The sequence below is a fragment of the Octopus sinensis genome, linkage group LG14 (assembly GCF_006345805.1).
Source record: "Octopus sinensis linkage group LG14, ASM634580v1, whole genome shotgun sequence".
NCBI classification, from domain to species: domain Eukaryota; kingdom Metazoa; phylum Mollusca; class Cephalopoda; order Octopoda; family Octopodidae; genus Octopus; species Octopus sinensis.
In genome coordinates, this window is record NC_043010.1 from 29,448,053 (window position 1) to 29,463,029 (window position 14,977).

The following is a 14,977-nucleotide window of genomic DNA, read 5'->3' on the forward strand; positions in this document are numbered from 1 at the left end:
GAGAAGCAGATCCAAACTGTCCAACAGTGTCATTGGTCGCTGGACAGACAGAGGGATTGGTTAACCTGCTCGGGGTTGGGTTTGGTTTGGTTCTGACTTCCCGGACCAGATGCAAAGCATGAGGCAAGAAACTAGATGCAGAGCATGAGGCAAGAATGCAAGGAAGTTATGCGGACAGGACCTCTCATAATGAGGGAAGGTTTCTTCGTACGACGTGGCTGTGACTTACCTATAGTAGTGTTCTTTAGCTGTGGATAATTATTTCGATCACAAATGGTAGAGTATTTCTCATCTTCACAACAATCATCTAATAGTGAATCTGCGAGTTCATCATCATCATCTAGGTACAAGAAAGATGGACAAAAACACAACCGTAAGTTTGGTTAATAATCTATGAAATAGTAAAACCCGGAAAATTCATATATATGCCTCAGTGTATGTGTGTGTGTATGTACGCGCGCGTGTCTGTGTGTCATACACACACATACATACATGCATGCATATATATATACACACACACACACACCACACACACACACACAACACACACACACACACACACACATATATATATATATATAGATATATATATATATATATATATATAATATATATATATATATATATATATAAACCCCATAATATACCAGGGATACTGAAAAGTTCCTGGCTGTGGGTAAAAGAAAATCAGGAGGATAAGTTAATTATGATTTTATTCAACATACTTCCCTCTCAGATTCACACTATAATTGCAATGGTCTCTCTTAGGATCTGTTCAAAACACAGGTTTACAATTCTGAGACCTCAAGAATATCGAAACTAGTTTGATGACAATGGTGCTGAAATCACCAGGTCCATTGAGAACAAATACCTTGTTGCAGAGGGCCCAGTGCGGATCATTTTTGAGAAAGCCTTCAAAGAGGTAAAATCTAAGCTGAAACGCATAAGATGAAGAATACCTGACGATGTGAATTTCAGCGGAAATGAGGAGAGCTTATCATTGCAAAGACTTGAAAGCATCATACAACACAAAAAGTCAAGTTTTGTCACACAGTCCTCAAAATCGACAACAATGAAGTCAATAGATGGTCGCAACCTCATTAAAGACCGAACATGAATCATAAAAACAATAGACTGAATACTTCAAAGGTTTGTTTAATTACTCATCAGTAATTGAGGAAATTATTAATGGAATATCGCAAAAGAAGGTTATAAGAGAGATGGTGAATAATTCCACTATTGATGTGACAGGGACTACTACCACAGCGATAAACAGAGGAAAAGCTCCGGGTCTGGACGAAATACCTGTTGAACTGAATCGCTCTGGAGGAGAAAATATCGGTATGGCCATGTATAAACACGCTTGAAATGTTAGGAAAAGTCCTGCCCAAGGTTTTGTTGAATCAACGAACAAGATGAATCTGTCCTGAGACCCAGTATAGGTTCAAGGCAAAACGAAGTAGAATAGACATGATTTTCCATCAGTCAGCTTATGGAGAATTGCACTGTGCAACGTGTTCCACTCTATCAGGTACTTGTGGATTTTACCAAGCCTTCGATACTGTTAATTGTAGTGCATTGTGGGTCATATTGGGGAAGCTTGGATGCCTTCCAGAATTTGTAGGGATACTTGAGGAGGTTCATCATAACCTGAAGACAAAAGTGAACCTGAATGGAACGCTTTCAGAACCAATTTCAGTGGGAAAACGATGTCAAACAAAGTGACCTGTTAGTACCCACTCTGTTACTCATATACTTTGCCTTGATACTAATACATGGTTTCAGAACTACGAAATCAGTGGTTACGTACGATTTAGGGACTCTGGCAAAGTCCCCAATTTAACACGTTTCAACAACAAGTCAAAAAACATTTTACGCTCTTGTCAGAGAGCGCCTTTATCTTGTGGATCACACAGTAGAAGACATGCAGATGATAATGGACACCTCCGATACATGCACTGCATTTGGGCTCAATATTAGCATGCAGAAGACAAAGGTCATGTATACTTCAACAGTTGGCAAGCATATGTGGTTCCTGGCATCATCGTGGGAGGGAAAAGGCTTGAAGTAGTGGACAGCTTTGAGTGTCTTGGAAGTACGCTGAGTAGAGCTGGCACCCATGATACCGAAATAAATCACAAGATTATGAAAGCGTGTTGCTCATAGGAAATTCAAGCGAGTCTAGTCAGATCAAAATATCATATGAAACATAAAGCTCTCTGCGTATGAAGCCTGTGTTCTTACAGCCCCGTTATATGGGTGCGAAATGTAGACAACGTACAGGCAACATAAAGCAGGTGGAGAGGTTTCATCAGAATTGTATCCGGCGCATCATGAACACCAAGTGATCCTCTTATACACCTGATGCTGCTGCATTTGAGAAAGTGAGCAGCACCAGTATTGCGGTAAGAATAATTTCGAACTAAATGCTTTGGGTAGATCATGAAAGATTTTTATGGGAAGATGAAAGATTTTTATTGGAAGCTGACCAGAGGGAAAAAGCCGCAACATAAACCAATGTAGCGATTTAAGGAGGTTATAAAGAGCAGTCTTAAAGCTTTTAGGCATTGGCTGAAAACCGTGCATCATGGAGAAAGATTGCTAAGAATATATGTGATGTCTATGATTCAAAACGAGTGGAGCATGCTGCTCTGAACCGTCCCCTCTGTAATCAAAACTCAAGTACAATACCTGCAGAATTCTATCTGAAATTGAAAGGCAATGTATGTGGGCGATTTCTTATTTAAGAGCTAAATTAACCAACCACCTAAACTCACATGAACCGGAGAGAAATCAAGCAGCTTGTGAGATGAGTTTCACAACCACGTCCTCTGCGGCACATATTTAATGCAAGCTTCAATGAAGGTGTGATACTCTTCTGACAAGACCGATCAACATACACCCACCCATATATATATATATATATATATATATATATATATGTGTGTGTGTGTGTGTGTGTGTGGTGAGAGAGAGAGAGAGAGAGAAAGAGAGTGTGTGTGAGTACGCGAGCGTGTGTACATACGAATGTGTGTGTGTGTGTGTGTGTGTGTGTTCATTGCCTAATAATCTGCATACTTTCTTATTTCAAGTATAGAAAGAGGACCAGGTGTTCTTCTTATGATTTCCTAGTAATGAGAGTATTTTATATTCGCTGGGCTGAAATTAAAGCTGTGCTTAGCTAGTCAAGTTGCATTACTTAAATGGGGTTTTTTTTCTGAACCTGTGTTGTAGTGGTTTTTAAGGAATTAAAAGCAAATTCTATGCAATACCTGGCATTTGCTAATGTAATGATACCGTATCTCTTAGATACCGTTGCGTACTAAGCAAGTAGAAGTCGTTCTACTGTTATTTAAGACAATCTTTTGTGAAACTGAATCGTGTTCCTATGGGCTCACAATTTTATGATTTATCATTTTGCTTCTACCTTATTACAAATGCTATTATTACTACTTACGTTGAATTCCTGTTGAGTACCTATTTTAGATTACTTATTAGATTTCCTTTATGGGTTGATTGTAGAGTTTGAATTCGTGTGCATTAGGTTCTTATTATTATTGAGTGAGAGAGCAGCGCATGCTATCAAAGTAACACTGGGGTACAAATATGCGATGCCCAATATACCCACCATGACTACCCGTCTGATAAGGGTACATCAGACAAATGCATCACAATCATATGTGCGTGACATGGTAATCTCATATAAAGATAAACAGTGTAAGACTTCACAGGTGGGGCCCAGATAGAATTTTCTTCAGGTCAAAAGGTCCCTGAATAAGGGTTGTTTAAGGATGTTGAACGAAACACTCATGTTTCCAGAGGTTAATTATTCAAATCCGAAGAATTTCTCTCATACATGGCTTTGATGCTCTCCCACTACTTCTGTACGTGATCAGAGATGCACATATTGTCAGCCACTAAGTGACATGCTCAACTGGTTAAAGTCAAATAACTGACAAGCAAATCTGTTGTGTTGAGTAGAATATTTGCTGTAGCCCATATTTTACACCAAAACATGTACATGATAACACTTCCAATCCGTTAAGATCAGAAGCCATGAGAGCCAGTGTCTGGTATTGCATCAGGGCATTACGTTCTGAGTTCAAATTCTGCCGAAGTCGACTTTGCTTTTCATCCTTTCGGGGTCGAAAAATTAAGTACCAGTAAAACACTGGAGTCGACTAGTCTCCTCCGCCCAAATTCCAGGCCTTGTGCCTTCAGTAGAAAGGATTATTATTATTATTATTATTATTATTATTATTATTATTATTATTATTATTATTATATTATTATCATTATTATTATTCAGTAGTTTTATTTTTATAGCGTGCTTTCACTTCACTACCGAGCGCAGCTCTGTGTGCCTTGGGTATGTGCTGTGATTTGTTGTGATGCTCTGATGGTTATTGTATGGAAAGTGTTCTGCGTAGGATGTGTGCAGTGCCTAGTAGTGCAATTTTCTGTATGTTATATGTGTTTGTAAGTCCTGGTGTTTTTGTTATGTATTTGTCTGAATATTTTTTTATTATCATTATTATTATTATTATTATTATTATTATTATTATCATTATTATCATTATTATTATTATTATTATTATTATTATTATTATTATTATTATTATTATTATTATTATTATTATTATTTCCTTCTTTCTTCAAATTTTCTTCCGTTTCTTGCTGAGTGTTTTCCATACACCTAGGGCAGAGAAGCTCATTGTATACATTCCCAGATTACACAGGCAAATTCACAGGTAAAATATATATTTAAAAAATTAATAAATAAATAAATTCATGAATGGATGTTGTTTTCACAGTGATAATGTTCTTCTCAGTACACGAGCCGTCCCAGTTAACACGATTTTTTGCACTTCCTGTAGGGATGGTAAGCCTGGTATCATTTCCAAATAGGTTTCAGTACCTTTTTTTTATCATTCCTAAAGATCCTACAATCACTGGTACTATAGTCGCCTTGAGATGCCACATTTTTTCAATTTCTATTAGCAAGTCTTTATATTTACTGATATTATTATTATTATTATTATTATTATTATTATTATTATTATTATTATTATTATTATTATTAGGATAAGAATTACTAGTGTTGATTTCATGCTCTATTTTACTAACAGAATGTACAAGATTATCAATTTTATTTTGTTTATTAAATACGTTACCATCAGATTCACGACCGTTGTATTGTATTAAAGTTGTGGGATTTTGTATTATTGTTTTCTAAATTCTAAATCTCACTCATTTTGGGGCTATACAGATCTGTAGAGTAAGTCTGAGAGTTTGTGTTACTTTCTTGTGTGTGTGTGTGTGTGTGTGTGTGTGTGTGTGTGTGTGTGTAATTTTGATTATACTTGTTCATTTTACGGGCGTTATAGCTTTTATAACATCTACAAGCTATGATGTAGAGTAAGTGAATTTAACTGATTACTTATTTAAAATGCAAAGATATATGTGATTTGGAGAAAAGTTTTTAATACAATATATTAAAGTAAACATCTGTCCTAGAGCTTGTTTGTGAATGGCGTTTAAATCATGTTACCTTTAATTTTCTTGTTTTGATATTTCTTTATTTTTCTTGAGTGGTAGTAATTTTTAACCCTTTGTGGGTCTTCTTGAAGATGCGAAATTTGAGTATTCTATTTTAGAAATGTCAGATTGGATTATGCTAATTCCTTTCCTATCGCTTAGGTTAGATATTGTATTTGGATTAGTATGCACTGGTAAATTCGTTTCATCTTTACTCTTACATTTATCATATGTTGAATTCCATCATAGTTTTTACCGCTATGTTTGGCTGCGCATTTACTTTCAAGGTTTTTCGATTGGCTATTGTCGTTTGTAAGTTTTATTAACTTATTTGTCTACATGCATATCAGGGCCTTTATTGTTTTTATTCTCAGATCCACCACTAGCTACATTATCAATGTGGTTGTTAATATTGGCGGCGAGCTGGCAGAAACGTTAGCACGCCGGGCGAAATGCTTAGTGGTATTTCGTCTGCCGTTACGTTGTGAGTTCAAATTTCGCCGAGGTCGACTTTGCCTTTCATCCTTTCGGGGTCGATAAATTAAGTACCAGTTACACACTGGGTTCGATGTAATCGACTTAATACCTATGTCTGTCCTTGTTTGTCCCCTCTATGTTTAGCTCCTTGTGGGCAATAAAGAAATATGTTAATATTAGATATGATCATATTAGAATTATCATTTCCTCGATTATTTGCAATAATTTACGGTTGAGTTGTGTGATGTATTAGTATATTTTACATGTTTCTGTGTAGAAATTATGCAAAATCAGAGTTGTTAGTATAAGGGATAGTAATGAGCTGAACCCTATCCTCAACACCACTTTTGAACAGAGCACCATTATCATATTCAGAATTACTATTAACTATTTCTACGGTAGAGGCTTGCTTGAATAATCCAAGAGAAATATTCTTTACATGATGACCTATATAAGGTTTTGGTTAATTAGATTTTTTTGTGCTTGTGTAAAAATTTTCATTAGGGATATTATGACAGACTATTCCATTGCTGCTGCTGCTGCCTCTACTACTACTACTACTACTACTACTACTACTACTACTACTACTACCACTACCACTACTACTACTACTACTACTACTACTACTACTACTACTACTACTACTACTACTACTACTACTACTACTACTACTACTACTACTACTACTATACTTTATGCTCACTACCTAGATTTGTTTTTTAGTATACTTACAGCAGGTGCTGACAGGATATGCTGCTTGGTTCGTGATATTATGACTTGAAGTCAGAAACGTATACTTTTCCTCATGCTCACGAGTCAAAGTAAGCTGAAAAGAAAAAATAAGAAATAGAAAATCATTTATATTTTTAAATTATTTTCTTGATATCAACCTGTTGGGCTGGGCACTACTTTACATTGGTTTCAGTAATTATTTCAATTCCATTAAGTTGTCTGCTACTTATTTTATCGGTCTTATAAAATAAGAACCATACAACGTAATGTGTCTATCTTGGCATAAAGAGAACGAAACTTGGACTAAATACCTGTCTTGTAAGGTAATTCACTTAGGAGAAGGCCACTCCAATGTAAATCCTACAGCTTACAGTACACTGCAACTGTCTCACCTCACTGAGTCACTGTGTTTAGACCTCCATGTTTCAAGAATGGGATCGGATTGCATTGACTGACTCACTTTAAAACTATTAAGCGCAGCAGGAATAAAATCCCTGCAGCGTCAACGATCGGTTTATATTGTCACTTGAGGGCGTAACACATGCGGATATGCATAAATGTGACCTCTTTATCAGTAGTCTGTTGGAAATCATGACAATTTTAACACTGTTCATTCAATGATGTCACACGAGTATTATGACGAGTAGTGCTAAAAATGACAAGTGGGAGTGAATACATAACGACGAATATATCAAAAACAAACGACACAAACACATGTATCACATTTATTGTTTCATTATAGATAACTTCTGGTTACAAAGGCGGTGGACGAGCCTGCAGACTGTCCATGTGAAGTCTTGAAAGTTTTACTTGCTAATAATGAGAATTTATCAAACAAGCGCTATGTATTAATTGCAAATTGCAAGAATGAATTAAAATTAAAGTTCTAGCATTACCTCAAGGAAAATAGTTAACATCACTTTATTATAGAGACACATCTTGCTTTTCATTTACTTCTGTATTTTTCTCCGGTCTCTCAATCAACATATTTACTATTTCATTTTATTTTTTTCTCCACTCCTATCAACTACTAAGATCTGAGGTGAAGGTCTTACTCAACAAAACCATATGAAATTTGCAATCTTATATTTTTTTTGTATACCTTTTAAATGCCTCCACTCTCTTTAGAAACTTGTTCAACCGTAGTCACGCTTACGGTTTTATGTGACATTTTATGCTGTTTACTAGATATTGGGAGAAACTTGATTCCACTAATGTATTTCACTGTAATCGACTGGTAACAGTAGTGCCTACGTAACAACCTTTTACGTACGTGTAAAACACATTCGAAATATCAGTAATTGGTTATTATAATAATAATAATCTCTCTATACTGTTATCCACAACGATGAAGTCCTCCTTGTACTAAAACATTTCCTCGATTTACGTCCTGATCTCAGCCTATCACCTCTACCCACCTCTTTTTAGATGAGCTGGTACTCCTTCAATTGCTTCTCTTTCGCAGGAGAGCTTTAACATCAAGTATCAGGAATAGCTATGGGAACGAGAATGGACCGTAACTACACGAATCTGGCTTGCCACTTCATCTAAAGGGGATACTCCATACTCTTATCCAAACTGCCCTTGATCCTACCTGGTCTGTTGGCCACGCATTTGCAGTCTCTCTCCGAACCCGCCTCAGTCTTACCTGCTTCTGTTACCCACTCATCTATCATCCCACCACCCAACTCTCCTAACACCATTTTACGTGATTTCCACTGACTTCTATCCGATCTCTTCACTTTCTACATGTTCCTCAACCTACTCCTCCCCTCCTTCAAACGCGGCAGTGGCCTATGTGACTTATTAGTCAGTAGCTTCTTTCCCATTCCCGACACTTAACCTGGCTCTTTCACTTGCTCCCATACATGCTTCCGCATCTATCTCTTCCGCTCTAACACGACTACCCTCACCGGTAACTGCCACCGCTTCTACCACCAGCAATCTCATCTACTGCATCTTCTGTTCTTTTTGTCACTCTTCGTACATTGGACAAACCGGCCGGAGTTTTTTAATGTTTTGCTGAACATTTTCGGGAATTATACTTCGGTTTCACAACATTTCCTCTCAACTTGTCATTCTCTGCAACAACTGTTACACACACAAACACGCACAAACACGCACACTCTCTCTCCCTCTCACTTTTTCCTACTCCACATACCCTAGTACCCACTCATACACACACACAAATACACACTCCTTCTCACTCCGCACACCCCAGCATCCACACTTCCATATCCATCCTTACACGTACCGCAAACACACAGCACACACACACAGACTTCTTAACACTTACCACTTTTGTCACCTAACACTTCTGTCCGGGATGACACACACATACATCTAATAGCCTCGCACGCACACATAGAAGCGCCTATACACACGTATACACTTACATACAAACACAGTATATACACGTACACAGCTGCATATATACACGCTTTGTCCGATAACCTTGTACACACCAACTCAAAAGCAGGACACACACTACACATACACACGTTTGATAGCCTCATATGCATATATATGTGTGAGATAGCCTCACTCACATACATACGCCCACACACGTACACACAAACACACAGAATATACACGCATACTTTGTATCATCCAAACATAAATACACATACGTGCATGTTCGTGCACACACAGGCTTCCATGCTCACGTAAACACGTTCACATTAGCTTTATGCATAAACACACACACACACACACACACACACACACACACACACACACGTGCTTGCCCACTAACGCTCTCGCACTTATACACACAATATACACGCATACATTAACTTCTCACATACACACACGTGCTTACGTGCACACATACACAAATGCCATCTCACTGTGTCTACCTTGCCATCCACGTCTTAAGCTAACTACCTCCTCCTCCAGTCACTTCAGTATGCCTTGACCGTCTAACTCAGATACGTTTATCCTTCTCCTTTTATCTCTTATCACCTATCTTTTCTTATGTAAGCTCGAAGCATTAACGACTTCTTTTTTCCCCTGTGTGCTAATCTAATACTTCCTGCTTGTTTTCTTTCACCGCCTTTCTCTCTCTCTCTCTCTCTCTCTCTCACACACACACACACACACACACACACACACACACACATACACACACACACACACCACACACACACACACACACAACTATATAGGCATTTCATGAAATACTAAACCACACTGTTAATACTGGTTTTACTTATGGCACAAAGCCAGTCATTTCGGGTGAGAGGGTAAATTTATTACATCGATCCTAGTGTTCAACTGGCACTTATTTTATCGACCCCGTAAGGCAAAGTCGACCTCGGCGGGATTTGAGCTCTGAGCGTATGAACGGACGAAATGCCATTAAATATTTCGTTTAGCGTGTTAACGGTTCTGCCAGATCACCGCCCTCACACTATTGTTAATATTGAAACTACAACAACAATAACAAGAACAAACGAAGTCTCGACTTGTATAATTATACTTACTGTACGGTTATTCATATCAAAGCTGGGATACCATGTCAAATATACACAAAGCAATTTTCCAATGTCCCGAAGGTTAATAAAGTAGTCATTATGAACGGGTCTCAAACTGCCAAAATATAAATATTCTTCGTTGAGGATTGACCCTTCGAAATCCATTGTAAAGCGATTAACTGCAGTGGCTGAGCTCAAAGTAACTTTCCATTTTCTATCTATCAGTAAATGAATCAGTGTTAGTCAATAGGTTAAAAGTAAGACGAGGGATAAAAAAAAAGTGATTGAAAAGCAAAACGGTAAAAATCCTAGTTTGATGTTTTAATAGTAAAATAAGAAGAAAAAAACTCTCTATATGGGCGCTGATATGGCGTTGTAGAGTGGTCAAAAAGCTAGCTTTATAACCATGTGCTTTCAAGTTCAGTCTCACAGCGCGACGACTTAGATAAATGCCTTATGGGTGAATCTAGTAGACGGAAACTGTATGGAAGCCTGCCCTGTGTGTGATGCGAGGTGTCTGTCAGCCACCACCATTACTTGAAACCGATGCTTCCCAACCACATAGTTCCGGGCTCTGTTCCATGCTATAACTTGTGTCGCCTTGAATCTACAAGCTATTCAGTAAAGAGAGAAAGGTAATTAAGCAAAGGCATGTAAACAGATGCGTGGCACTTCTACTATAGCCTCAAGCTGACCAAAGCTTTTGAGTGGATTTGGTGGACGGAAACTAAAAGAAGCTCGTCCTATATATGTATGTATGTATCTATGCGTATGTATGTCTTTGTGTCTGTGTTTGATCCATCCCACCCACCTAGCTTGACAACCGGTGTTGGTGTGTTTGTATCTCCGTAACTTAGCGGTTCGACAAAAGAGAGCGATAGAATAAATACCGGGCTTTAAGAAAATAAGTACTGGGGTCGATTCATTTGACTAAAAATTCAAGGTGGTCCCCCCCCCCCGGCATAGCCGCAGTCTAATGACTGAAACAAGTAAAAGCTAAAAGATAAAAGGTAAAAGATACACACATACACAATAATAATAATAATAATAATAATAATAATAATAATAATAATAATAATAATAATAATAAGAAGAAGAAGAAGAAGAAGAAGAAGAAGAAGAAGAAGAAGAAGAAGAAGAACTTTTGGATGGAAATTCATAAATCCCTTAATGCATTGCTACGTACGCTTCCACAAAGTGCATGTTTTAGTTGTTTTATCCCCCATCCATAAGATATTACAGCAAAATCCATATATTTTAAAAGGAATATTAACACACGTGTTCGTTTCCTCAGGCAAAAGTTGCATTAATGTTGCTTTAGTGTTGCAAAAGTTGCATTAGTGATGTATCCACTGGGATACCACGACCAATCGTTCCATTTGCCTAGTGCTGGGAGGTTTTGATGTTATTCACGGGCTCTCCCACCCTGGTACGAGAGCCAGACGGCACCTGATGTCAAGCAAATTGAGGAGTGGACCAAAATCTGGATCCCCTATCAACAAGTCAAAATCCATCAACATACCAAAGTTTTGATGTTAATCACGGGCTCTCCCACCCTGGTACGAGAGCCACACGGCACCTGATGTCAAGCAAATTGAGGAGTGGACCAAAATCTGGATCCCCTATCAACAAGTCAAAATCCATCAACATACCAAAGCACCTCTCAGCAGCTGTAAACCCCAACATTTACGCCGTCAGAAGCTAGCTTCACTCATAGTGTGGACCGCAGTTGCATCTGATGAGCTCAAGTTTCCCTTGATCTTCATCGATGCTGGCATCACGGTCAACAGTGAAGTTTATGTGGAAATGATGGATAAGAAAGTGTTGCCCTGGGTTACAGAAACCTTTGGTGACCGTTACATCTTCACTCAAGACGGGGTTCCGGCCTACACATCCAATTTATCACAGAAGTGATGCAAGTCCAGACATCAATCCCATGGACTTTGCTATCTGGTCCATCTTAGAGAGTAATATGTTTGCTCACAACATGCGTGCTTGTGTGTGTGTGTGTGTGTGTGTGTGTGTGGTGTGTGTGTGTGTGTGTGTGTGTGTGTGTGTGTATGTGATGTAGAGGGGAGAACTGATCTCCAATAGTTACCGCCAACAAGTATCTATGTATGTATTTTCACAACTGAGGATATGTTTGCGTTTAGACTGTTTGTGACCCGAATAAATTGCTGTAGACAAGACTACTTTTGGTGCATGTTGATCAGCAGGAGGCTGACACACTGAATCTTTTAAGTTGTATAACAACCATTATGTTTCTGACATCAAGAAGATTACGGAAAAAGGATTAACAGTTATTACTAAGTGGATTACTATTTTAGAAATAACACGCAACCACTCGAAGCTCTAAAGAGAAATAAGTATAACACTTACTACCACGATTCTCGTCTACACAATAAATCTTTGTACCTGGACGTGTGGCTTCGATAACAACTCCCGTCGTGTGGTCAGTCACTTTTATCTGAGAAGTTAAAGTTAAGTGGCATGCAATATTATATTATCTATTAGAAAATTTATATAATGCATCACAGTACGCATGAATCAATTAATTCTATATTACTGAATTATATTTAGCCTTCCTCAATAATAATTTTGTCTTATATCTATTAAAGATTAATATGTGAGTCTAACAACTGAACAAAGGGATACTGTTTCGACCTAGACGTATTTTGTCCATCTAAAATCGATTTTCACGTCATATCAAGCACTGTAGACCCGGTATTTGGTGTATTATAAAAATTATATGGCGCATGAATTAATTCTGTATAAGGATATATTTATATTTAAGGATTTATATAAGGATTTTTATATTTAGGATACATAAGGATTTAGCCTCGTTCTAATATTTTAGGCAAAACAACGAAGTCTGATAGCCCACAGACTATGATGTAATACTTTTTTGTATATATTGTTGACACTATCGATCATAGATCACCAATAGCTGGAGAGTTATAAACAGTTTAGAGTGGACTATACACTCCCAACCTTTCTCTTAATAGCTACATCCCAGTATCCTTTATTTTATAGCAAACTTTACTAAAAGCAATATGATTACGATAATGATAGATTATCACAATGCAACTATCTTTTAGCACTATATGCAAACAAAACTAAGCATAGATTGCAATGAAAATTTTCACATAACGCTTTTACACTTTCAGTGCCTTCAAATTAAAGCCTTCATTTTATCTTGTACTAACTCGAAGGAAAGAAAAATGTAGCCAGAACATTGTCAGAAGCCGATGAGAAAGCAAGCCCTTATATCTAGTTCACGGCAGAGGACGTGTGATGCAGCAAGATTGAGCATTGAAGATAATATAAACATCTGACCCAGAATCGCAACATCTGACTCAACATAGTTTATACTGTGCAGGAGTTTTGTCGCTTACATCAGTGGATGGCTTCGGGCAGCTCTGGTGTCGTGCTGGAAGGGACTGAAATACCTACAGAGCTGCTTCACTGTCTGATGAAACATCAACTCCTACATTCGGAGACGGAGAATAGTAGGACACACACACACACACACACACACACCACACACACAAACACGTACAAAATCGCACAGATATGTGAACTCAGAGAAACACATATACACACACACACACACACGCACATGCACATACACATGTACACACACACACGCACACGCGCCTGTACACACATATTCACTCACACACATGCATACACCCATACAGACACCCCCAAACTCTCATATATACACACATACTCATACCCAGATATATGCATACAATCATACCTAAATACATTAATACATATACATGCAAACATTCACTTACGTTCGTACATATATATACATACATACACATATATATGCATACTTACATACATGCATGCTTACATACATACATACATACATACATACATACATACATACATACATACATAATACATACATAATATATACATACATGCATACATATTCACACATATATACACATACATACACAAATATATACAGAGCTTCAACAGAAATAAGAATATCAGTAAAAGACATTCCATCTACTGAGCAAGTGGGGAGTCACTAGAAATCAATTTGGGAAAAGGAATGATGGATTAAATGAGAAGGCTGAATGGATAGATGAGTTAGAACAGGGATACTGCAAACGGGTTAAACAAAAGCTCTACAAAATATCGGCGGTGCAGTACTTCAAGTAGTCCTGAGAAAAATACCAAACAGAAGTCATCAGGCCAAGAATTGGGTTGCAAAATCCAGTTGCTCTTTTGATATGGTTAATATTTGGCCCATATTGCTTCAGATTATTAACTAAGAAAGGTGAGAGGTGTCATTGAATCCATTCCTAAGAGCAGCTATAGGAATGGATTCAATGACACCTCTCACCTTTCTTAGTTAATAATCTGAAGCAATATGGGCCAAATATTAACCATATCAAAAGAGCAACTGGATTTGCAACCCAATTCTCCAAAGATATTACAAGATATCGGTTTAAAATTCTCAACTTCTATCGGCGATATTTAATATGACTGTTTAAGAAGAGTATCAAGGGCACATCAATAATATCCATATGGCTATCGACTGCCGTCGTCCTTTTCATTTCCAAAATATAGCCAAACCACTGAACTAAAAATTACTGCCCAATAGCTTGTCATAACATCAGCTGAACACTAGCTGCCCCAACTTGTCTCTACAAAATCTGCCATACCTAATCAAGAAACAGCATACCTAATCAAGAAAAAACAGCTATAGGAATGGATTCAATGACACCTCT

The 14,977-nt window shown here is 37.7% G+C and overlaps 1 protein-coding gene across 1 annotated transcript in view; it reads right to left on the reverse strand.

Annotated features, from left to right (window-relative positions):
- The window catches only part of LOC118765933, a 34,540-nt gene that overhangs the window by 16,363 nt on the left and 3,200 nt on the right, over positions 1–14,977 (reverse strand). The window contains exons 4-7 of the mRNA XM_036508791.1: positions 12,603–12,690; positions 10,233–10,441; positions 6,748–6,841; positions 230–340 (exon numbers count right to left, since the gene is read on the reverse strand). Of these exons, the coding sequence (XP_036364684.1) occupies positions 230–340; positions 6,748–6,841; positions 10,233–10,441; positions 12,603–12,690 (502 nt within the window). The remainder of the gene's footprint in view (positions 1–229; positions 341–6,747; positions 6,842–10,232; positions 10,442–12,602; positions 12,691–14,977) is intronic.